Source organism: Microtus oregoni, unplaced genomic scaffold, assembly GCF_018167655.1.
Source record: "Microtus oregoni isolate MIOR12 unplaced genomic scaffold, Mior012 000067F_000, whole genome shotgun sequence".
In the NCBI taxonomy this organism is placed as follows: domain Eukaryota; kingdom Metazoa; phylum Chordata; class Mammalia; order Rodentia; family Cricetidae; genus Microtus; species Microtus oregoni.
The window spans coordinates 4,431,723-4,459,348 of NW_024543953.1; the positions used below are offsets into that span (position 1 = coordinate 4,431,723).

General features: G+C 36.6%; 1 protein-coding gene across 2 annotated transcripts in view; it reads right to left on the reverse strand.

Annotated features, from left to right (window-relative positions):
* The window catches only part of Gabra3 (gamma-aminobutyric acid type A receptor subunit alpha3), a 219,839-nt gene that overhangs the window by 65,670 nt on the left and 126,543 nt on the right, over nt 1-27,626 (reverse strand). For both annotated transcript variants that reach the window (XM_041640993.1, XM_041640991.1), the window contains exons 4-5: nt 24,983-25,050; nt 13,792-14,012 (exon numbers count right to left, since the gene is read on the reverse strand). In XM_041640993.1, the coding sequence (XP_041496927.1) occupies nt 13,792-14,012; nt 24,983-25,050 (289 nt within the window). The remainder of the gene's footprint in view (nt 1-13,791; nt 14,013-24,982; nt 25,051-27,626) is intronic.

Consider the following 27,626-nt stretch of genomic DNA (forward strand, 5'->3'; position numbering starts at 1 on the left):
TTAACAAGGATCCTTGGTCCTTCCAAACATAGGCAACCATTGTTGAATTAGCTGAACCACAGCCTGTAAGTCATTCTAATAATTCATATATATTCATATATATATATATATATATATATATATATATAGAGAGAGAGAGAGAGAGAGAACAGAGACTTATTCATTTTGTAAGTTCTGATACTCTAGAGAACCCTGACTAATATACACACTAAAACTATAGAATAACAATGAAAGAGATTGAAAACAGTAAAGATAATTGAAAATATATCCCCAGTTCATACATTGAGAGAATTAATATGGCTAAAATTACTACTCAAAATAGTTAATACTGCAAAAATGCTACTCAAAATGACCTCTATGTTCAGCAAAAGTGTTCTCAAAACACCAATAATATTTTTTTTTCGAAAACAGCCTTAAAATTCCAATTAGTATTATTGTCTTGAGTAGTACAAACAGCAGAGCTAGAAACATTATGCTACCTGGCTTTGAATATACCACAAACATATGCTAATAAAAGAGCATGGCACTCACTTAAAAATAGATGCATAGACAAATGGGACGAAATAGAGAGCACAGAAATAAATTCATATATTCACGGTCAATTGGTTTTCAACAAAGATGCCAAGAACACACAAAGGATAAATGACATTCTCCTTAGCAAATGGTATTATGAAAACTGTACATTCATACACAGAAAAATTAAGTGAGATTCTTACTCGTACAACTTACAAACATAAAGTCAAATCTTATTAAAACCTTAATTAAGCATAGTACCTAAAACTCTTGGCTGCTGGAAGAAAACTGAGGAAAGTTTCAAGCACTATTCTGCACAGTGAATATTTGGACACGGTTTCAAAAGCATAGGTAAAAACCAAAAACAGATTAATTGGCCTACAATAAATTAAAAAGCTACTGAACAGTAAAAGAAACAATCACAATAAAGAGACAGCATATCGAATGGAGGAAAGTCTCTAGAAACATACATCTTACAATGGATTGATATCCAAGAATAAAATGAACCAAGCCAACTCAATAGCAAGAAAATATGATCTACTAAAGAACAATTGATCCAAATAAAAAAAAGCCAACATGTGTAAGAGAAGCTGTTCCATATCATTAATCAAGGGCATGCAAATTAATATCACAATAGGAATCAAGGGATGGCTTTAACAAAAGACAGGCGACCTGAGTTCAGTCACTGGAATGCATAGGTTTGTCCTCTGAATTCCACATGCAAGCTGTGGCACATCTGCTTTCTCCTGTACACTCTTCTCCACATGTGCATTTGCACACACACACACACACACACACACACACACACACACACACACACACACTAGTAAATAAAACATTAAAATCATATTGTTAAGATTAACCAGTTAATACAAAATTGAAAGTTGCCAAGTAGAATCAGTGCTTTCACAATAGAGAGGTAAGGCATTTGTTAATTATCTTGATTTAACCAGTTCTCACTGTATGCCTACATTAAAAACATGATTTTATATGGCACAGATGCAAAAAGTTGTATTTGTCAATTTACAAAATTAGACCTCCAGACTTAAAACCCAGTTGTGCCAGCTAGAAGGCTAGAAGGTCCCCTTTTCACTAGCATATTTACATATACTAGTTAAAGCTCTAGGACTGGATTTTATTAGGAAGAAAAAAAACATAGATTCAGAAGAATTTGAATTTAAAGATGAAGATTCACTCCACTGGCTTAATGCATTTCTACAAACTCAAGATATGAGTGATATTAAACACTTCAACCATTTCATACAGCCTGAGGAAGTTTACACATCAGACAGAAGATATATGTATCATAATCTCAAAGTGAAAAGGAGAATAGAGTTGGGGAACAAGGAAGAGATAGAATATGGCAATTTTAGTTATTATTCTAGTATTAATACTAGGGCATATCACTGAGCTAAGAGTCCCTGCTCTCGATTTAACATCACCAAGTAACCATTTCTTTTCAATTTTTTTGTGAACGAAGATGAATTAATAACTTGTTTATTTAGTATCCCGATTGCATCCTCCCTGGAAATACAGTTTCAAGATGAATACAACTATAAAATATTATTCTTATTATGGCATTTGCTGGATTTTTTCTTTTTACTATACCATTCATGCAAAAACCATGTATTTCCCTTGGATTTCCCTGTGCTTTGCATTTTGTTAGGATTTGAGGGTAGACGCATATATCTTGTCTCTTGGACTAGATTGAATATCATGGATTAGCCATTTGATTTTCAATTGAAATTTACTCAAAAGTTTTAACAAAGTGAGAAAATAGCCAAGTCCCAAAGTTATAGAATCTAATTTCAGAATTCATTATGGTCTCTTCTTTTCCTCTTGAAATTCATATATTTAAACTTCTCAAGGAGATAATGTTTAGTGGTGGGACCTTTCAGGAGTGATTAGGTCATAGGGGCTCTACCCCTCAGGGAATTGGTCTTTATAAAAAAAAAGTTCTGAATGAACTTTTTTAATAACCACAGTTAGATAGGGACAAAGTAAGAAGACATTATCTTGTAAGTGGATACTTAGGCCAGACAATGAATCTAGTGAAACCTTGCTCTGGATTTCTACTGAACAATAAATTTGGCTGCCTATAAATTACCCACAACAACATTTTTGTTCTAGTTGAGCCAATTAAGACTGCTCATTTGCTCTTGGCACAAGTACATGGATCCTCTGGAAAATGAGGTTCTGGTCCTCTCTTGATAATAACTCTTGCCTTCCTAAGCCATTTGCCATTTTTAGTATGTCCCTTGTACTACAACATGTAGTATTCATTATATAGTATTCATTATATATGCCTTAGAACTAACCATAGCATTTTTATATCTTAAACTGTGTATGATGACCTAATTTACACGCTCTTTATTTAAACTATAGAAGTAATTTAAATGCAAATGGATCAACTAGATTATAGCTGCTACAGGAAAAACATTAAATGATTCCTAGAATTTTGCTAAGTGGAGACACAAACTAGGGGAAACCCCAGAGAAAATTCAAGTGTAAAATGTGGGATGACTAGAGTTCCAAAGACTAAAGAATATTGGATGCATTTGTGTGTTCTGGCTGTTTGACCAGGAGACAGCCCTGCTAAGGGCTGGGAACATAGGAGTTCCCAGTTTAAAGTCCATAGGTTAACAGAGTCTTTGGAGTTCAGTGTGAGCCCCACTGTAGACAATCTGTCAATTAGGCCTTTTGGAAGTGGAGCAGTGTGCTGTGTGCTCAGAGGGATGTTATTTCTAAAAGGATGGACAACACTATCTAGAAAGAGATGCCAGGCAGACTATTTCTGTAAGCATGGAGTAAAGGACAGGATCTGGAATTTATGGTACAAAAGAAAGGCTAGTAAATCACTAATAGCCATTATCTGTCCAGGATGAGTCACTCGCAAACACCCAAACCAAGCTGGGCATTAGTCACCAGAATTCCACTTGTCTGCAGACTAACCATTAAATCCTCCAGCTAGAGACAGGAGACTCAATGCACAGGAAGGAGGCCATCACCTTATCGCCGTAGCCTTCAGAAGGGACAAGTGAGCTTAACAATTACCTCAGAGGTTTAACTCCATCCTCATTTTTTGACGATCCTACTTTCCCTCACTCACCGTTCATTGACAAATATTTGAGATTTCACAAAAGAATCTGCATCCATCTTTGTTCCTTGCCTGAATGCCTGTTTTTTCTATGTATAACACATCTTCTTCTAATCTGTGCTTAGAAACTATCCATGCCAAGATGCTTTGTTAATATAATATGGACATTATGATTTTCTCCAGTTCTAAGAAAACCTAGAGCACTTGGTACAAATATTACAATCCTTGACATTTAAGTTTTAAGTGTCTGTGTGCCTGACTTCTGAAGAGGATTTCTGTTTGTTATGATAACCTACGCCTAGGTTACTGGTTAACTCATAGCCTATCATTGATTTGTGCTTCTTGATGTGTAGGTGCATTCAGCACACAGCATCATTTGTGACTGACCGAAAAATTCTACTAGCTATTCTGTCTTGTCTTGTTCTAAGTCTCCCCAGATGCCCAAATGAGACACTCGACCTCTTCTATGTTTCTTGCTGCTGTTTAAACTCTCTAAATGTGCTTCAGAGCATAAGGAACTGCAGGGAGAATCCACTGGAGCAAAAGCTATCCCAAAAGAACTGTGTGAAAGAAAGCTAGCAAGACTGGCTTGCCCTGATTACATTAAATCCTATACTATTAAAGTTCTTACCCAAATGCCTTCCCTGGTTCCTGGTTATTTAAGGTTATATAATGAAAATTCAAGTGTGATGTATTAGCATCTAAACTAGGAAGAGAGGAGCATTGCCTTAAAGTTTAAGGTAGAAAGTTCCTGGCATCAAGCAGTTTTTAACATTCAAACAATCTGTCTGTAACACATTCCAAGTACATGAACAAGACTGACCCAATCATACAATTAAAGTATGAAAGGAGAAATCATAATCTCAGCATGACAGATATCATCTCTCAGTTGGTTCAAAACATCACTTTTCTCTTGATGACTCAACGTGGAGATAAGCGTGACTATTTCCTTTGTTTTTCAGCTAAATATAGGACACTATTATGGCATAGCACAACACGTAAAGGACATTTTGTACAATGCATTCTGTTTTACAAACCCTCACTGTGTGAAAATTCTCCTGGTTTCCAGACCTGCACTTCCCAATGCATCTCATCATGTCCAGTTCATATTCATTACTTTAAAATGGTCCCCAAGCATTACTGTTTTGCAAGAAGTGGCGCATCGTAGTGTGAACAAAAAAACCTCTTTCAACTGTGAGCTAAGTTTCTGTATAGCTCTTCTTTTAGGTTTGTAACTTTGGTCCAGTGAAATTCCAGTTTCTTAAAAGCTCTAGAGAGAGCAGCCACATGCCAGGATGTATCACATAGATCTCACACATTATCACATTTACTGCTGGCAATGGCTTTGAAGGCCAGATAACACTATACATCATATCGTTTAAAAGAGAACGGCCTAGGAATCACCTTACTACACAATCCATTTCCTTAATCAGAATCATAATGCTGCACTATGACTCAGCACTAAATGTCTGTGGAAATTGTTATGAAGATTGAGTGATACAAATATGTATAAAGCACCTCATGCAGTATCTGGCACATTGAAAATACTCAAGAAGTACAAATTTATAGCCTTCTGCTCTTGTTAGCTAAATATTGAATTTTTCTCTAAAATGTAAAGAGTTTGTTTTTATTATTCTTATTAGTAGGACTGCAATCTATTCAGTGTCCAGGAAAATATATCATATACATTTTAAAGGTTCCTTTTAAACTGTACTTGGCCTCTAAGTTCTAAAGAAAATCTCTGTCATTCTTGTTTGCTTTACTACTCTGAATCTCCCCTATTTTTGTCCAGGACTTTGTCATTCTGAGGACCATTCTTAGGACTCCACTAACTAGTGTCCCCATTGTCAATTGATCCTTCAAGAATACAACCAGATGTTTTAATTTTAAAACAAATCTGGAATTCTTTTTGCACATAGCAGTATTTATTTTCCCAGCTTGGTTTGCTAGTAAAGCATATACAAATAATTCATTTCATAAAAGCAAGCTACTAGAAATGACTGTGCTCTCAAAGCCTAATGAACTCACAGTCACCTCCCACATACCCATCTCTGTCCTTCCTCTCTGACTCACTTCACACAAACAAGCCGCTGCTGTTAGAAATTATGTGTTTAATATGGTAGAGCCACAAGATGAGTGGGCTTTGGGTCCTTGAACCCATCACTTCTAAATGAGCCTGCTGTCAATGAAGAATATCTGCTTTAAACTTGAAAAAAAAACAAGAAATACATTTCTATCCCATTGATCACATTTGAACTTTCATACATTTTGGGGGTTAGCTGTTTGTGTTAGCACAAAGGATCTCATCGTGCCGCTCACATTTGTTTCCCTTTTATTTTTAAATTTTTATTTTATGTGTATTGGTATTTTGCCGGCAAATACGTTATGTTCCACATGTATGTCTGGTGTCCAAAGAGGCCAGAAGAGTGTATTGGATCCCATGGGACTGGAGTTACAGATAGTTTTGAGCAGCATGTGATTGCTGGAAATTGAATTTAGGCCTTCTGGAAGAGCAGCAAGTGCTCTTAGCTTCTGAGTCAGCTCTCTAGCCACATTATTAAAAAACAAAACAAAATAAACAACAGTTTCACTATATCATCAAAGCTGGCCTTGAAGTTCTAATACCCAAGTGCTGGAATTATAGGAATGTGTAGCTATGTCTAGCACATCTCTTACAATAATATTTCCCTATAATTATAGGACAAAGGTACTCTGTATCTCATAAAAAATGAAACCTTCCAAATAGTAACATAATTTGGCTACATTCCCTCTGCCCCTTTTTGTTTATTTATCTTTTATTTTTGTAATTAAAATGTAATTACATTGTTTTCTCCATTCCCTTTCTTTTTTCCTAACCTCTACCCTTTTCTATTACTGTTATTATCCCAAAGCACATTTCTCTTTGGCACTCAATGGGAATTTTAACAATTGGATCATTTGTCACTTCTGTTTTTTTTCTTTTTTTTAACTCAATTCCTTCATTTATTTTTATATACCAACCACAATTTCCTCCCTTACCTTTCTTTCTCTTCCCTCCCCCTCCTCCCATCTATCTCCCCATCCACTCCTCCTCCTCCTCCTCCTCCTCCTCCTCCTCCTCCTCCTCCTCCTCCTCCTCCTCCTCCTCCTCCTCCTCCTCCTCCTCCAGAAAGGGGCAGGCCTCCAATGGGAGTCAACAAAACATGTCATATCATGATGAGGCAGGATCAACCCCCTCCTCCTGCATCAAGGCTGGGGGAGGCATCCCTGCATCTGGAATAGGTTCCAAAAAGCTAGCTGGTCCCACTGCTAGGGGACCTACAAACACACCAAACTATACAACTGTTGGTCCCATGTAGGCTTCCTAGATGTAAGTATTTGCATTTTCCTAGAAGTCTTCTTTGGTTATAAATTCATACAACCCTCTGACCAGGCATCAAACCCTGGGGGTGAAACTTTTAGAACATACTACATTAAGACTTTATTTACTAGAATAAAATTAGCTTGAAGCTATATAGACTTGTATGCTGTGAATATTTTATTACTATTGGTTTATGAATAAAGCTATTTCAGCAGAGCAAAGCCAGACAGGAAATCTGAACACAGGTAGAAAGAGAAAGTAGGCAGAGTCAGGGAGACGCCATGTTGTTGCCGAAGGAGGAAGATGCCAGAAATTTACCCAGTAAGCCACAGCCTCATGGCAACACACAATTTATTAGAAATGGGTTAATTCAAGATGTAAGAGCTACCTGGGAATACACCTGAGTCATTGGTCAAGCCATGTTGTAATTGATACAGTTTCTGTGTGATTATTCAGGTTTGGGAGGTAGGAAAACAAAAGAGCAGCCTCCGTCTACATATACCAAATAATGGCAAACAATCATGGGAAACTCATTTGTATATTTTAGGCTTCATGATATATATATGTATATATATGTATAATATATCATAATATATGTATCATAATGTATCATAATAAATATCTATAGGCATATATATTGAAGAGTTACTGCTAAGATTTAAAATAATATAAGTGCCTGGCACATAGTAGACATTCGGTACTCAGCAATTCTCAGAAATTATCTGTTAGTGATGAGTACTACAGTAGCTTCCTTATCAAGCACCTTTTTCATCATCTTTCTCTCATTTCAATCTGTCTTGTTCATGTTCTCAGAATGTTCTATCTAAAGTGTAAATCTGTTTGATTTCTTCCTCTGCATGCTTTTCCATGAATCACCATGATCGTTCTGTCAACATGTCTTGGAGGTGCCTTTCCCCAAGACAGACCTAACTGTTCTCTGGTCCTCTTATACTGATGTTTAGTGTGTTACCACTACCTCACTCCCTTATATTAGAGGTCTATAGACCTACTATACCCTTTGTTTACTACTTTTCTTCCTTGTCCCTGAATATAGTTTACTATTACCCATCTCTTAGAACTAAGTTTAAAAGTAGGTTCTTACATGTCTAATTAGATGTATGTCTAATTTAAGCACTGGGAGGGCAGAGGTCAGTGTATCAGTTGGAGTTAAAGACCAGTTTGGTCTACATAGTGAGCTACAGACCATCTAGTGCGATATAGTGAAATCTTATCTCAAAATAAAATGTAGTTTCTCATGGGATTTATGGTAGATGTGTCAAGGGGTAATTTTGTTGTACCTGCTAGATTCTTACTATGCTGGGTAGTTTTATATTGTCTTGACACATGCTAGAGTCTTTTGGGAATAAGGAACTCAGTTGAAAAAATAGCCCCGCCAGATTAGTCTGTAGTCAAGCCTGTGATATATTTTCTTAATTAGTGATTGATGTCAGAGGGTCAAGCCCGTTGACTGGTTCCACACCAGGGGAGGTGGCCTGAACATGTATAAGAAAGAATTCAGGCTACCCAAGTCTTGAAGATCAAACTAGTAAGCAGTATTCTTCCATGGCCTCTGAATCACATTTTTGTTTAGTTTGCTTTTTGATGCTTGGGTATTATTCTATTTTCTTCTTATCCCATGATTCCATGATATTTTGTACATCTCACTGTGAAGGGATTTTGTATTACTGTACATACCTCCTTAACTACAATGCTATAGAGCCTTTTTAAAAGAATTTATGTGCATTGATGTTTTGCTGGCATTGTATGTCTGTATGAGGTTATTGGGTGCCCTGCAACTGGAGCTACATACATTTGTGACCTGCCATGTGGGTGCTAGGAATTGAATCAGCATCCTTTGGAAGGGCAACCAGTGCTCTTTCCAAAGATGGCAACCAAAGACATCTTTCCAGCCCATACAATACTATGAAGTCTTTAAGAGGTAAGTGATTCCTTACTTATCTCTGTAGTGTGGTACATCTCAGAGTCTTACACATACTAAGTTCTTATAGATATGTTGTTAGGCAGATGATTCAACGGAATAAAATCTAGTTAAATTTTATGAGTATTTTCCACCCTATTCAGAAGCTCAATAGGATTCTTACTATATTATTATCAGTTAATATCAACATTACATATTTATCCTTTGTTTCATCATCAATAACATGTTATTATATGAATAAATATTATTATATCATTAATAAAGAAAGGGTACACTACTCTATCTTGGGCAGTTTAGAATAGTTTATAAATGCGTATATCATGTTGAGCTAGTTCTGTGAAATTTCTGTGTTGTTCCAATTTTAGTATGTGTGCTGCTGAGGGTAATAGGGCTCAGCCTGCATTTCCTGGTCATCCTGAAGTTCCAAGATGAGGTATAGCAAAGTTCCACAACTGTCCCAGTTATATACTCATGAGAGACCTGGTTCAATTTTTCCAAGGAGTTATCCTGTGAAGTTTACTCATGGAGTCCAAAATAAAGGAAATAAACATTATATGCCACTATTACTTGTCTACAGAGTTCAGACTGGTTTTAATTGCCTTGGGCACACACATGCCTTGAATGATTTAGTTACCAGAGAAGATAACCCTGGCAGGATGCCAGGTCACCACATGGGGTTGTAATAACAACAGTGCTACAGAATGAGAATAATAATAACAATAAATAAGAGTGCTACAGAATGAGTCTTTCTGAGAGTGTCTAGATGATCTGCAGGCCTTTTTCAATTTCTCTTTTCTGTGTTGTTGCAAGGCAGGCAGCAGCTAGTGTTATTAAACAAAGATCTGAAGAAAAGAAACAGCTTGTGACTTGTGAAGGTCACTAGATGACTCACTTGTGGAGCCATAAAAAGAGCCAAGATTTTATCTCCGAGTTTTGGTTCTCTGCCCACCTTCCCACCCACGTTCTGGGATCTAAGGTATACTCTCTGCTGTGCTAGGAAAATAATGGTTTAATCAACCTTCTGTACTTCTGTTCTGTTTGGATACCATACTTCAACATAAGCATAAAGGCATTCTGCCTATACACAAAGCTCATAAATCCTTACTTTCTCATCTGATTCAGAGCACAGAGACCTCAATAGCAATCATCTTCTTTCTGGTGACTAATCATTTGCTTTGCTTCACCTTTGGCACTTCTCAAGATACATCCTCATGTTCTTGCTTCATAGTTCAGTTTTTACATTCTCCCTTTTCTTTTCTGCCTCCCTCTCCTCTAAAGCTCAAATATGTATTATCTAAGTGATCTAATATTTCTTTTTATAAGATTTATTTTTATTTATGTATGTGTGAAAGAGAGAGGAGAGAGACTGGGAGAGGGGAACATTTGAGTGCAGTACTGGTAGAGGCCAGAAGAGGGTGTCAGACGTTCTGGAGCTACAGGCAATTGCAGGTGCTGGACAGGGGTCCTAGAAACTGAATTGAGAACAGAAAGCAATCTTAACAACTGAAACATCTCTCTAGGCCCCAAACCCCTTTTTTCTTTCACTGCTCATATTCTCCTTTGCTATTTTCATCACTCTCTTCTCCTTTTAGGTTCTCTTATTATTCACATTTTTAACAACGCACATACCCAGTTTATCATTCTTTCTACCTCATTTCATTATCTTGTCTTCTGCTCACATATACTCTACTCTGTTCTTTCCACGATGGATTTAAATACAATGTACTACAAAACTCTTTCCCTTCCTCTCCTTATTAGAGTTGTGACTCTCTTCTATCTATTCCTATTCTGATGTTCTAATTATTTCCAAATTCTTCTTTTACATCATGTGCATTCGTATATCCCACCTGTCTTATTTGCCCTACCTCCTTTTAAGCATATATATTTCACATAGAGTGAAAAAACCTAACTGTATTTTTGATGCAAACCCATGTGCTTTTCTCTGTCACAAAAATGTTATTTCTGCAGTGTCCTCAGTGTTTACCTATCTGCTCTTTTCTGCTATCTGACAAATATGTGCTAGACTCCCCATTTATAGCAAATAGAACCTGACCTTTATAACTACTGGGTAAGCATTATACATCCCCATTTTTCTCCAGTTTCTCAGTTTCCTCATCTCTAAGGTAGAGATAATAGTCTCTAGACCTTAAGGTAGTTATAAATGTTCAGTGACTAGAACACTGGCAAGCACCATGTTCATATGATATTGATGCTGATGACTGTAAAGGGCACCGCTGATACTTTTAAAAGTGATCCAATCTTTTAACATATCTATCAACATTTATAGTACCAAGGTTTTTTATAATACCAATCATTTTATGGATTGGTGAAACCAATATTTGCCTTAGTTCATTTTTGTTTTCTTTTTGAGAATACTCAGCCTATACACAGAGGTGTGCTTTACCGCTCTCCTAGTCCCTCCTCAATTTCAACCAAGATACCCATCAAGATTATTCATCACAAGTCCATGCCTTGTTAACTTTGACACCCAAATACATCTCCTCAAGTCATATCTAGCCTGCAAAGAAAAATATGGCAAGATCATAATTCCACCTAACACTATACATCTCGCTTCCATCCAAACCACATCAATTGTTTCCCTTCAGTTTGAACACCACTGAAAGAGACCTAACTCTTAACTTTGACCTCCTGTAAGATATTTTTAAAAAGCTTTCAATGTATAATGAAACATAAAGCATTGCCATTTCAAAAAAGGAGAAATGGAGTGGAGAAGGGAGGAATTTGGCAAATGAATAGATCAAAACTCGGTACGTTAAATTCTATACCTCTATGTTTAGAATCTCAGGAACAGAAAGGACTCAGGCAGCCTTGAATCTTACTAACTTTCCAGTTACAGTATATAAGGTTACTTCCTTGGTCTGGATCTAGTGACTTCCAGCAATTTTCCTCAGCAGACATTGCATTTTCCTGGCATGCCTAAATTCCTGTATTCTCAGCTTCACTCCCACAGCTACGCATACCTCCTTCTCGGGGATTCCCAGGGAATTTGACCATGCTATATATCTCCTGGTCTCCCTGTCTTTTCTTTGAAAGGTCTGAATGGTCTCATGACCTTTGCACTCTTCATACCTACAAAGTAGCATCACATATAAACTATAAAGGTCTGTTGCCAGCTTGTATGGTAGCAGAACCTGTAGCACAATTAATAAAAACTAAGAGACTAAAATTGAGATTCAACCTGAAGGTCAGAAAAGTAAAACAGCCAGCTACTGGCTCTTATCTCAACCTCAGCCCAAAATGGCTATTCTGCCTACAGGAATCTCAGAATGAGACTGTGTCTGTGAGCTGTCTCCTCCCATTTTATATTCCTCTCTAGGGCTGGGATTAAAGGCATGCACTGCCGGTTTCTATGACAAACTAGTGTGACTACTGGAATTAAAGGTGTGTGTCACCTGGTCTGTAAGGCTGAGCAGTGGGGCTGTTTTACTACTCTGATCTTCAGGCAATCTTTATTTATTAAAATGCAAATGAAATGCCACTACAAGAACCCACTTAGACTACTGCAGTAGCAGGTGTAGAGTGTTTGATGAATCTACATTGAAAGTTTACATCTACCTGATAGATACAGGTTATCACAATAACTCAAAATTGACAATCATTAATATGGGCACAGGGTTCAGGGATTAAAAACTGTTAACAGTAAAGCTATTAAAAATACAAACAGAAAGCACAAGAACCAAGAAAGTGTTTCTTTGTTAGAGCAAAGAATATTATTTCTTGACATCAAAATGTTATGACATCTATCTTAGTCACTGTTCTATTGCTATGCTGTGCAGAGACACCATGACCAAGACAGCTCTTATGAAAGAAAGCATTTAATTGGGGGCTTACTCAAATTTTTAGAGATTAGCCCATTATCATGCTGGGGAGCATGTCAGGATGCATAGCACTAGAGCAGTAGTTGAGAGCTACATGCTGATTCATAGGCAGCAGACAAAGAATGGACCTGAAACCCAAAGCCCATCCCTAGCGACACATTTCCTCCAACAAGGTCATACCTACTCCAACAAGGCCACACCTCCTAATCCTTCTAATCCTTCCAAACAGTTGTACTCCCTGGTGACTAAGTATTCAACGATATAAGCATATGGGGGCATTCTTATTCTACCTACCATAACATTCAGTCACTCAAATGATAATGATAAGCATGAAACATAAAGCTATGCAGTTTTTGTGCATTGGGATGAAGGTATAAAGGTATACATTTTATATTTCAATGATATGTGTACTATGAACTTATGTGGAAATTTTACTCATATCAAACTTCTATACCCCAGGCAATGAAACATAACAATTTTTTATTTTAAATGTTCTAGAGAATATCTATCAACATCTCTTTTGCTTTTTATAACTCAATCACGGTGCTGCTTTGCTACTGCATTTAAAAGTACTATGCTCATAGTGCTTATGACTCTTCAATTATTTTGTAAGTTTATGCAGTTAGGTGTTCTTGAACACATATATGCCTCTGTTCATACATATAAGTCTCTGAAGATGTACATATTTATACACTAAAAATTATACTTCTTTGTGTCTCAGAATGTTTGTATGTGTAACTATATGGAATATAGAATATGTATGCTTGTGTGTATACATATAAATGTGTTAAAAGTGTCCTTATGCATCAATATGTATGTACAATACATAGCACATATGTTTTTCAAAATACATACTATACAATCTATAAACTGGAAAGAATACTATGTATATAAAACTATTGAATTCATATATATGTATATTTTACTGAGTATATATTAAAATATAAGATCTTTGTGTCTGTTGATAAACCAAAGGAATTTTCAGTGTATAACCTAAAACTTTCTACTTTCAATAAAAGTCCTAGGTCCAAAATATTCTGAGTGGTGGTTACCACTCTCTTACCTCATTGTATAGAGGAGGGTACCATTGTCTACCAGTCTGAGAAGCTTGTTGGGTGTGGTCATATTGTGAGCCACTGATTTCTTGCCATTGTGGAAGAAGGTGTCAGGAGTCCATATCTTACTAGCCAGAAGATTGTTCAGAGGAAGGATCTTCATAGGTCCATCAAATTTCAGTCTTTCATCATGCCATGTCTGTCTAAAAAATACATCAATAGTATATTCCTAGAACAGAAAAAGCAAGAGAGAAGTAATGTTTCAGTAGGATTCTGATGGGGATCAACAATGCCACTGGCAAATATTAATCAAAATATTTTCTGTGATATAGAGGAGTCTACTAGAAGTAGTTACTAGTGAGTATGACAAATGATAATAACTAAAAATTATTGCCATGCTAACCAATAGAAATAAAATTAATAATGATACATATATCTAATCATATATCTAACATATTTTACTAGAAAAGCCATTGCCAACACTGGCCTATGTACAATACAGGCTGAGCACAATACTTTTCTTCTTTGTGCTATTATAGCTCTAGTAAAAAACAGCGTTCTTTGTCTTTATTGATGAATGATCTCATATGAACATTAAAGGTCATTACAACCATAACCATAAAATAAAACCATATACTTTAATGCAACTTTTTCTGAGCCCCAGCTTTTTACATGTGTTCAAGGGATTAAAACAGGTCCTCATACATATGGAGTGAACTCTTTACTAAGTGAGAAATTTCCCCAGCTTGTTTGCTTTGCTTTTCCTTTCTTTTCTTTTCTTTTCTTTCTCTCTCTCCATCTCCCCACTCTCAATTTCTTATACACGATCTCCAAATCTAGAATTCTCTTGGCATACACAACATTGCTGGCCAAGTTAGCAGGAAATCTACAATATTGGGTGTGAATACTGCTGGAAGGAAGAGTGCCACAGAAGGAATTGGCCCCAAACAATGAGTATATTTCTACTTTAAATACTGGCAGACTGTTGGACTACCCATAAATTTATGTTCCAGTAAAAAGCAGGTTTTAAAAACTAGAGCAGTCTTCCACCAGCTCAAACATGCTGGGTGATGTTTGTGAGTTGGCTGCTGTTTAAATGAACCAAATCTTTCAACTTAATTGGCAAAACTCTAACATCTTATTAGATTAATGTGTCACAACAAAAGTTCAACAAGAACATGACCTACAACTGCTGGTCACTTTCTTAAAGCAAGAAACCCACTGAGAATATAAATCCCTACTTCTGATTACAAGCTCCAACCAAATCCTTGACTAGTCATTAAAGAGGACATCCCTATTTCAGAGCTCATGGAACTCAACAGAAGGGAGATATAAAGACTGTAAGAGCCAGGGGAGATGTAGGTCACCAAGAGAACAGGCCCTCTAAATCAACGTGAGAAAAGCTCATATGAACTCACAGAGATTGAGGTGTCAATCACAGGACCTGTATTTGGGGTGCTTTTCCTTTTGTTTTGGCTTGTCCAACTTCAATGTAATAGTTTTTGTTGTATCTTATGGGTGTAGGAGGTCCTTCTGTCTAAGTGTTGATTTCATTGGCTAATAAAGGAACTGCTTTGGGCCTATAGCAGAGCTGTAGGGGAACAGAGCTAAGTGGAGAAAACTAAATGACATGCTGGGAGGAAGAAAGCAGAGTCAGAGAGATGCCATGGATCTGCTGCCAGAGAAAAACATGCTGAAACTTTGTTGGTATGTCACAACCTCGTGGTGATATACAGATTAATAGAAATGGGTTAAATTAATATGTAAGAGTTAGCCAATAGGAAGTTAGACCTAATGGCCAAGCAGTGATTTAAATAATATAGTTTCTGTGTGGTTATTTCAGTGCTGGGTGGTCGGGATGAATAAGTGGGCCCTCCTACAACATCTTATTATATTTTATTTTGTAAAAAAAATCTTTCTACAAAATTGAAATATTTTTGAAAGAAAAATCACTAGGGTCAAAAAAGGAAAAATTATTCAAATACAATGAGAATGTCAATATGAATACTTTACATATATCCATAATATATAAGAACTAAAGGTTTCAATAAATTTAAGCATTGAAAGGCTATTTGAATGCACAAAAATCATTTTGACTTTTAAAATATATTTTACAGATTTTATGTTCTTTTTATTAAATTTTAGTCAAACTTTAAAGGTATGCTTTTTAAAATTATTAAATTAGTTACATTTGAATAGTGACTGACAGCTAGAATGATACATGTAGTTTTGCCAAATACTTTTGAATTTGATTTTTGATATTATTTTGAGGAAAATTAAACTTTAAAACAAGGACAAAAGGCACAGAGATATCTTTCCACTAGCCAGGTTAAAAAAAATGAAATAGCAGCTAGAAGTATATGAAAATCCAATCCACTAGCTACTTCTGATCATACTTTGAATAAATCTTCCCTGACATACATTGCTGCCTGTTCCCTTCATGTTTGAGATCTTTTCTGTCAATTAAACAGTCTGGTTCTTTTCTTCCTCCAGGATCCCATTCACATCCCTGCCTACGAATGGGAAGATCCTACAATTTGTTGCCTGAACTGGGATACTTTTGAGAGAGACCAAAAGCTTTATAAAGAATTAGGACAACGGGTATAAACTGGACCTCTGCCAGTCTATAAACTAGAACTAGACTCCCACATAAAGCCACAGTCTTGAAAAGCTCCAACCTCAGCAAAAGGGGTGAATTAGATAAGATTTGTAAGGCAGAACAAAAGTTCTAAAAGGAAGTGGGTAGAAGAAAAGGAAATATATTTCTATTGAAATTAAGCCTTATCTAATCTTGGATTTATGTTCAAATGAATATACATTTTCTGCTTATTCTAAAACTTTCAAATCGAGTAATTAACATAAAAATTGGTCTCAGATGCCAAAGGAGGAGACGTCACAAAAACTCTGGAAGGACAACACTGTAAATGGTGAAAAGAATATTGTAATCCACAACAAAACACCTAAGGAAATGGTCAATTATCTAATACAGCATAAAACCAAATTAGACTCACTCCACAGATTTCATACAATATAATGTTCAGAAGAGAGAGAAATAAAATTAGGTTTAAAAAAGACCTATTTTAAGTGATACACTGTAGAAGAAAATGAGTTATCAGGAAAAATTTAAGCAAAGTAGAATTGATATTACTGAAGAGAGATTAATATACATGAGGAAAAACTGTTGAGCTTGCATTTCAGATAGATAAACAGTGGAAAACATGAGGACAAAGTTTTCCTACTATTTTAACATGAATAAAGGAGAAGGGTTCAGGATAGATTCTTGAAAATTCTAAACATAAGAGAATAGAGAAAATGAGGGAGGAACAATTTTCAATCTACTAATGGGTGAACTTTCCCAGAACTGCTGAAAAAAGAGGCATCCTTAGGTTCAAGAACCATAATGAGATCCAAAGTCAATACATTAAAATAGAGAGCAAAGCAGACTCAAAGAATACCAAAAAGGAGATAAACAAAGAGCTATCAATATGATTGACATCAGACATCTTAAAGGTAACAAGTCAAGTGAAAAACGACAATGAAAATTTATCTTGGAAATGCCAAAGGGAAAAAGAAATAACCATTTCTCCAGAATTTTATAGCTGATAGAGCTACATCAGAATAAAGTTAATTTTACATAAGTAAAGTAAGGCAGAGTATTTAGTACTCAAGGAGCATTCTAACTTTGGGTTTTCTTATGGCTGACTTCCTCACAGCCTTCAGTCTCATTTGACTGTACAGCAAAAAGAAATTCTTTGATCATCTTACCATCAACAAATAGGAATCCTTCTTCTCCTGACTCTTAGTTTTTTTTTTCATAGCACTGACAAAATATGCCTTTGTTTACTATTTCTTTCACTCCAAGAAGCTGGAAATTCCATTATAGTAGAAACTCTTTCTGTTCAGTATCTAAACTCTACCTAACATGAAGTATATTCTCTATACACAAATATAAGTAAATAATTAAGTAGGCCCTCTCAAAAGGACTTCTAAAAGAATATCTTCCTGTAATTGAAGATGAAAGTCTTATGAATATGTAAAAGGAAATGAACGGCAAGCACAAGTACTGGCACATGCATTCAAAAGCTTTAAAATTGGCTAACAAAGACTAGAAGAATAAGTTAGAAAAACTAATTAGAACAAGTTATATGAAAGGAGGAAGTAAAACATGTGAATTAACACATTCTTAGAAGATTTGGGAATAGAAAGGAGATTGTCAAATATATATGGTAACATTTAAGGTAATCAGTCATGAACGTAAATGAAAGGATATAAAATATAAAAAAATAGAAAACAAATGAATACGTTTAAAGTGTTTCAATTTTATGAAAATAAGAGAAGAAAGAATGAAACAGAAGAGATTAGGGCAAAGTTCAGAAGACACCAAACAGGACCGGAATGATTTGGCTGTCCATGCAGAGTCTATGAGCTTCCACAAGCTCAAACAATGACATCATGAAATATGTAGGCAAATGGTTGGAATTAGACAAAAATCATCCTGAGTGAAGTAACCCAGACCCAGAAAGACAGTATGTACTCACTTATAAGTGGATATTAGAGTACTACTCAGCAGTAAAAAACAATGACATCTTGAATTTTGTATGCAAATGGATGGAAATAGAAAACACTATCCTGAGTGAGGTAACCCAGACCCAAAAAGATGAATATGGTATGTACTCACTCATAAGTGGATTCTAGCAATAAATAAAGGACATTGAGTCTATAATTTGGGATCCTAGAGAAGCTAAATAAGAAGGTGAACCCAAAGAAAAACATATAGTTATCCTCCTGGATATTGGAAGTAGACAAGATTGCCAGGCAAAAATTGGGAGCTTGGGGGTGGGTGGATATTAGACATAAAGCAAAGGATAAGCAGGCTACAGTCCACAGCCCCAGAGAAGCTAGGTTACAAGGAGGACCTTAAGAGGGTCCTGGGAAGAGGAAATAGATGATATGTCCTGGGTAAACTGGGGGGGGGGGAGGAGTAGAGAAGAAGGGATGGGGAATGGGAGATGAAGAAGAATAATGAGAGAGATTTCTTGACAGAGGAGGTCATTATGGGTTTAGGGAGTAACCTGGTACCAGGGAAACTCCCAGGACCTCACAAGGATGACCCTAGCTAAGACTCCTAGCAATAATGGAGAGGGTGCATGAACTGGCCTTCCCCTGTAATCAGATTGGTGACCACCCTAATTGTCATCATAGAACCTTCATCCAGTACTAGATGGAAGCAGATAGAGATATCTACAGCCAAGCACTAGACCTATCTCCAGGAGTCTGGTTGAAGAGAGGGTAGAGGGATTATATGAGTGTGTGTGGGGGGGGGGGGGGGGCGGTCAAGATCATTGAAAACATTCTTAACCTCTATGTGAATTAGAAAATGGTGAATATAATCAATTAGGTATTATTTCCTACCCATAAAAGTATTAAATATAAAGTGTGAGAATTTGAAACAATAATAGAAGTTTATAGAAATGGAGCCACTGTACACAGATAATGGGACTTTAAATTGGCATATCACAAAAGTATTTAATCTCATCTGAAAACTGTAAAACATACATATGTCATATGAATCTCAGAGCTTATCTATAAGCACATACCCTACATGAACTCAAATATGCTCACTAGAAGTTTGAACAATTTTACTACATCACTATTTTTACTATTTAAAAATAAGAGCATGGCGAACAATGAGGGCTGATGAGACACCAAGGACAATGGCAGGGGGTTTTGATCCTACTTAATGTGCTGGCTTTTTGGGAGCCTAGCCAGTTTGGATGTTCACCTTCCTAGATATGGACGGAGGGGGGAGGACCTAGGACTTACCACAGGGCAGGGAACCCGGACTGCTCTGTGGACTGGAGAGGGGGGGGGGAGGAGTGGGGGGAGGGGGAGAAAGGTGGGAGGAGGGGAAGAAGGGTGGGAGGAGGGGGAGAAGGGTGGGAGGAGGGGGAGAAGGGTGGGAGGAGGGGGAGAAGGGTGGGAGGAGGGGAAGGGAAATGGGAGGCTGGGAGGAGGTGGAAACTTGTTTTTTGTTTATGTTTTTTTTCTTCTTTTCGCAATAAAAAAAATTAAAAAAAAAATAAAAATAAGAGCAGCCTAAGTATACACAAAAAAAAGAGAATGGATGGCTGGTTTAAAAGTGGCTCTTATGTAATAATTGATAGTAGTTACCTTAATTAGAATTTAATGTATCAAAAAGAATAGCTTTCAGTATTTGGTACAGAGGACTTTTAACCTGTATCTATAATGGCTATTTTCAAAAATATGATGTATTTTAAGAATATTCCTATTAATCCACTTAATAATTTTAAAGTTAGGCTACATAAATCTATTCTCCAGAAGTTTTGACTCTGGAGAAAAATCAGATAGTAACTGTTTGCTTCTTTAGTATCCCACAATCTTTGGCCAAAAACAATCTAGAAATACAATCAATTACTTCCTCACCAAGCCCTTGCATATTCTCTGAGGATGATTGCCTCTAGATTGCCAAATGAATTCTGTTGTTTTGGGAGGCATTTCAATCAAATCTAGGGAATAAGCCTAAGTTTACCTCCTGGGAAAGACACTTAATACTTTTCTACATGGGGCTTCAACTCTCCAAACATGCCACATCAAAGCAAGGACCAGAAAAATCTTTCAAGGTTAGTGCTTATTTAGTAGAATATGGGGTTCAACATACATGACATGAATTAGTAAAGATCTTGTCATTTTTCCAATTTTGAGCACCTTCTCCCTTTCCTTTCTCTCTGTCATTCTCCATGTAGAAAAGCTAATCCATAGCACTATTTCAGTGGTACATGGCTCTTAAAATGTTCTTCCAAGCATTTGCATGTGGCCTGGATAACCATGTTCCACAAATCCCAGTAGATAGCTGATCATAAACTCCTATGAAGAAACTCGTGAATAGAGACCCATTTTGTGATTGCATCTGGAAATACTACTAGACAATGAGATGACAGGAAATTGACTTCCTAAAAAGCATTCAAAATAGGCCAAACCTCTGTGTACCCAGGTCTGTAGTAAAAAAAAGATCTCAAGTGGACATAATCTTTTTCTAATGCTAGAAAGGAACAGATTTCAAGTTTACCAATAACAGTAAAGTCATCCTTCCCTGAACTATTATTTCTTTTATAATGGATGCTTTTTTTCTGTGTGATATTTAAATTTTTGATAACTTTGCATAATTTCCTTAATATTTGTCACAACAGAATATGTTACCTGAATATATTATCAAGAGTTATGACTATAATGTTCATTATGGATTTTCAGTCACTTTTGGTACTCTTTCTTTTTCCCTTTAAGCTAGGTGATCAGTTCTATGACTATAAAATAATACTTGTGATTGCGTAATACTGTATTATTTTACTTGCATCATTACTTGGCAGCCTATTGTACTTCCTAGGAAGTTTCTCAGTTGAAGATTTACAGCTGGCACTTGCTACGTTTCAGCAGTCAAAATATCATTCAGGATAGGATAATACGTAGAACTGACATCTAAACTTTCCTACTTAACAATCCCTCAACCTCCATGATATACATTGCAATTCAAATGATGTTAACAATAATAATTGGGGAATGAGAGGCTACCAATTTAGGGGGAGTGCATGGAAGGCGCTGGAAGGGATTGGGAGGGGTAAGGAAAGGAAAGAAAAGGTAACAGTGATGAAACTATATTTTATTAAAATGTATAAAAATTAAGAAAGAAAACATTACACAAACCACCAACAACAGCAACTTTAAACAAAAGATCTTGCAATAGCATAGGGAATTTTTCCATATGCAAAGATATAGCTTTCATTATTAAGGGATGGACATCTCAGTCTGAAAGTACATTTTCACTAAATCTTTTTTTAACCATCCTGTCTGTTACTGCCACTTCTCTACCACCTTTCTTTATATCTAATCAAGAAAATGGCCTAAAAACTCCTAAACGTAGAGAGTTCCGGAAAGGCACAGCGTCTCATTTCACTCAAATTGCGACAAGGTCTCTTGTTGACTCATAGTGTTGATATTATTATTGAAGGGATGTGCATTATTTCACTCCACTTATTGCAGAGTTATCATGACCTGTTCAATCATGATGTCTATAAAATCCCTATTATATCCACTTTCCAACTCATTTATTGTACTCCAAATTAAATTTCACGACTTTCATGTACTCTATTGTCAGACATGCTTTTGTTGCAACTCATCATCAAAGTCTGACTGTGTGGGATCAGCTGTTGCACACTCCCAAGAACACTGAGAGGAAACCTTTTAAAAGCAAGAGCAATGTGTTTCTCACTCAGATGAACTACAGTCTTAAGAAAGAATGGGAGTACTGCTCAAAGGACATGAAATGCATTTGACCCAGTATTTCCTCCTGACCAGGAAAGATTCACGCATTCTAATGCTTTAACTTAACTCCATGGAAGAAATATAAACAAACAAGTGAAATAATCAAACTTTGAAAAGAGAAAGAGACAAAAATCTAGATTCTCAGAGATGTCTCCAGAGCCCCTGCATACATACTGGTGGGGAAGCCAGGTGAAGAGACCATGTGTATGCTTCATTGGTGTCTCTGGGTTCGAGTACCTGTTTGCATGTGTCATGTATTAGACTATTTTTAAGACAGAGCTTCAACTATGTGCATCTATGTGTGTTTGGTGTTATGTGTACATTTTTCTGAATGTATTTACAGGTGATAATGAATGAGTGGCACTGAGAAAATGTGGTGTGTGTGTGTGTGTGTGTGTGTGTGTGTGTGTGTGTGTGGTGTGCTAAGAGAAAAGAATGTGTTATATTTTCTCTTTAATGTTAATTTTTCTTGAGGCTGAGAGATAGAAAGTTTAGTAGTGAGTGTTTGGTGTAAAGCAGGGAGACATGAGTTCAGATCCTTAGCACCCACATAAAAAGCTGGCCATGACCAACTAAGAACAGACATACATAAATGTCAATGGTCATATCAGAGGAGCAGCAGATAGCAGTTGACTGGGGATAGGCAAGGCTCCAAGACCACAGACTTCAGAATGTCTTTTGCTTCTCCTGTTCCTTTCCATGTTTGCTGCTGCCATCTTTCTCTGGTATCTGGTGTAGTATGAAAGGGTGTGAGGAGACCCACTGTCTGTGATATAGTGTGTTTATGTCATAGAAATATCCCATTCTACTGGGAAGTTTTACCTGTGGATTATTATGAAGATGATTTCCTCCTAAGCTGGACTATTTAACTGAAGTAATGATTTTGTACAATAATAGTGTTAGTTTAAATAAGATTTTGATGATTGAAGTTTTTTAACAAATATAGTAAGGGATTATGAAAGAGGTTAGTTTAGTGGGGAAATTATCATAGGCAAAGGTAGGATAAAATGTTGCCCCTGTCTCTGATGAAGCAGAGGCTGCAGAGGATAAAAAATAAAACAAGGAAGTGTCACACAGCTAGAACACATGAGTTTCTATTGAGGATCCGCAATTGAATGGGGGATGTGTTCACAGGTTTTAGATGGCATCATAGATGAAACAGAGCCTTAAAATAACTTCAACTTAAATTAGATGTTTTGATAATAGCTTTAATAAGAAAAACCCTTGAAAACAATTGAAAGTTCACGAGACACATAGGGCCAAAAACATAAAGCAGCCCAATTTTTAGTAGATGACATACTTTCCTTGCTAGTATTGGTCAGTGATCAAAAACGATGATTAATTCCTTGTACCTATTTCTGCCCTCAATCTTCTGATACAAAAAACTATTTATGAGTAGGTATGCACCCTAAAGATTTAAAATAAAGCTGATTGCTTTTCATATATAAACGTCTAGGTTTGAGAATCCTTTAAGATTCCCTTTCATGATAAATAATAAAGTGATTGATTCTTTCTTTGTAAATGCAGTATGCAGCCTGCCAGCAAAAGAAATGACTGAGAAAAATAGCCTGCTTGCTCACATTCTGTTAATCTATAACAAGTTGCTTAGATGTAAATGTGTGTCCTTGAGATCACTTTGTTTTAATCATGTAAGGAAGATGAAAAACATGTTTTACCTGGATTTATTATAATCATTGACTTAAAAAAATAGATGTAACTTCATTGTAATTTTTCTATTACCTGAAAGATTTGCTGGTATATATAAGCTCTAAGGGAAAGAATAAAGATAGAGTTAGAAGGAAAAAATCAAGAATGAGAGAAGGAAATCACCAGGAAAATAAGAAATATAGAATATAGAATACAGAAGAAGAATTAAAAAGAAAGTCATCAAGAGAGTGTGTGAGTGTCTTTTACCTTATACCCTCAGATAAAAACTCTGTGGATTTTTCTTTGAACCCTCTGTTGCTGGAGGCTGGTCCCCCCCGCCCAGAAGCAAAACAAAAGATATCAAAATAGTGCATAAAGAACATTGATTTAAACATATTTTATGAAATATTAAGATTTTCATTCCTTGTCTGTTGTAATAGTGCTTAACTGTCATTCAACATTCATGAAGCAGAAAATTGAGAATTATCATGAGTTCAAGGTCAGCCTGATCTACACGATGAGTTCTGGTCCAGCCAGAGATATAAAAAAGTATGCAGTCTCAAAAATCAACTCAAAAATTTATTCTCAGTATAAAACAATGGCTTCTTTTTTCTCTATATGAAAAAATATAACCCAATATCTGGTATGTAGACATTCATTAGAGGAGGAGAGGCAATCTTTGTGGGTAGCTCGTCAGTACCACTGTTATGCTGCCTCTGCCCTATTGCTAGTACTTGTATCTCCTCCACCTTCCCACATCTATAAAAGGACCAGCATTTAAAAGTGATTTAGATACAAGCACTGAAATATTTGGTCCATCCATGACCTCAGTTAATGGAGACCAATCACAAGGAACAGCCTTCCAGGATCGCATTACTGGCTATTTGAGCAACAGTAGTAATTACTATACTGCTCTCTTCAAATGAACAAATAGGTAAAGTGCAAGAAAAGTGTGCAGGGGCAGATAACTGCAGATACAGAACTAAGCCAAATTTTAAAGATGTGGAGTAGAAGAGACAGGTGTGGCTATGCACAGTTTATGGAAACAGGTGAAGGGGGTACGGAAAAGGTAAATGTGTCCAAAAATATGATAGTAAGGATTTCATGAGAAAAGATATCTCCTTAGAACATAAATCAGCGTTCTACTATGGAAAATGACTATTTTCACTTGTTGAACTATTTTTTTTCTTTTCCTATTTCAGGAAATATACTTACCATGTCAGTGTCTGACACAGGGCCAAAACTGGTCACGTAGATATCTGTCTTCACTTCAGTCACTGCATCTGAGTGAAATAAAGTAGGAAAAAAAGTGTCATGAACAGCACATGAACCAGTGCTTCCTTAGGTCAAAAAGTGCAATGCAGATGTACTCTGAACTGTACCCAGATTGGTATTTCTGAGAAGGAACATCTAACATTGTCATAAACCCTACCCTCAAAAATAAAACCCTACTTCACATATGCTCTTCCTTCACAGAATACAAGAATCCTTTTAGATAATGCTGAAAATTACAGTGGAATTCCAAACATCAAAACTTAGAGGAAGCTGTTAAAGACACCTGATATTTATACCTGCTGACTTCTAACAAAGGCTTACACTTACCCATGGTAGCTTAAACTAGCAAAACCTTATGCTCTTCTATAGGATAGTCGGATCCCCACTTCCTGAAAAACTGAAGCAGGGAGGGGCATAGTAAATGGTCCCAGAAATAGTAAGTTGTTGGAGCAAATAATATCTAATATTGGGCAGAGAGAGGAAGAGAGAGGAATATAAGACAGCGGGAGACAGGAGCACAGATGCAGTCTGAGGTTTCATAGAGAAAGCATTCAGTCTGAGTGCCATGGTGAGCATAGAGACAATACATATTGATGTGCTGCTGCCAAAAGACTGGGATGAACAGTCTGGGATGTTGAGCCCAAGGAGGACAACTGACCAGCCATCAAAGTCTATCCACGATGGACTTTGTTAATAACAGAGAAACATTTGTTTGGAGTTAGCTGATGTCACATAATATATATACATCAGTTTTCCCTGATTATAATATCTGGTTCCTTGTCTGCATTCCCATCTAAATCCAGACCTGCTAGTGGGCACCAATTATAGTGATATTTTGTTTGTGTTGTAAAAAGTAAAGCTTGCCTGGAGATCAGAGTACAGAGTCAAATCACTAGTTAGCTACAGAGGCCAGGCAATGGTAGCACATACCTTTAATCCTAGCACTCGGGAGACAGAGGTAGATGGAGCTCTGTGAGTTCAAGGTTACCCTGGGCTACACAAGATCAACACAAAGGTAATCCCAGCACTTGGGATCCTATATCTTTAATTCCAGCACTAGGGAGGTGGAGAGAGGAGTGATATGGCTGGGCAGAGAGAGGAAGAGAGAGGAATATAAGACAGCGGGAGACAGGAGCACAGATGCAGTCTGAGGTTTCATAGAGAAAGCATTCAGTCTGAGTATTCATAGGGACAGGATCTTCCTTGTCCCGTCTGAGTATTGGTAGAGAGGTAAGAATTTTCTAGTTCTTTTGCTTCTTGGATCTTTCGTCTTTCGCCCCTGATAGCCGACTCCAGGTTATTATTAAGACCAATTAGAATTCATGCTACAATCACCCATATGTCATTTTTTTAATTCATAATTCATTTATTTTCTTTGTGTTTGTTTGTTTGTTTGAAACACATATTCTCTGCATAGACCTGACTGTCCTGGAACTCGCTCTGCAGGCCAGGCTGGCCTCAATTCACAGAGATCCACCTGCCTCTGCCTCCTGAGTGCTAAAATTAAAGGAGTTTGCCACCACCACCCCATAATGTGCTTTGGGCTATTTGTTTTATTATTATTTTTGAGACAGAGTTTCTCTGTGCAGTACTAGCTATTCTGGAACTACCTCTATAAACAAGGATAGCCTCAAACACAGAGATCCACCTGCCTCTGCCTCTCAAGTGCTGAGATTAATGTGATACCATGTCTGGCTGACTACAATTGATGTCTTATCAATGTATCCTCATTGTATAGAATAGGGGACATTTACTGAATATTTTTTCATATTAATGGATAAATCTCATCACATATTTGACAAGTTAGTAATAATACAATTGTCTATGCAGCCACAGAAAAGTATCATGAACCAGGTCATTTATAAACTGTTCAAGTATATGACTCATTATTCTGAAGGCTAAGAAGTCCAACATCAAAGTTCTAGTATATTTATTTGATATCTAGTGAGAGTCTATACTACAGAGATAATAACTTTTGTATACTTACATAATAGAAGGAATTAGAGAACTGGCTGGAAATACTTTTATAGAATCACTATTCCCATTGAAAGTCTACTTAATCAACTCCAAATTCTTCACCTTTCACGATAGCCACAAACAGCATAAAATATCTTGGGGTAACTCTAACCAAGGAAGTGAAAGATCTATTTGACAAGAACTTTAAGGCATTGAAGAAAGAAATTGAAGAGGATACCAGAAAATCGAAGGACCTCCCTTGCTCTTGGATTGGGAGGATCAACATAGTAAAAACGGCAATTCTACCAAAAGCAATCTATAGATTCAATGCAATCCCCATCAAAATCCCATCAAAATTCTTCACAGATCTGGAGAAGACAATAATCAACTTTATATGGAAAAACAAAAAAAAACCCAGGATAGCCAAAACAATCTTGTACAATAAAGGAATGTCTGGAGGCAGTACCATCCCTGACTTCAAACTCTATTACAGAGCTACAGAAATGAAAACAGTGTGGTACTGGCATAAAAACAGAGAAGTCGACCAATGGAATCATATAGAAGACCCGGATTTTAACCCACAAACCTATGAACACCTCATTTTTGATAAAGGAGCTAAAAGTATGCA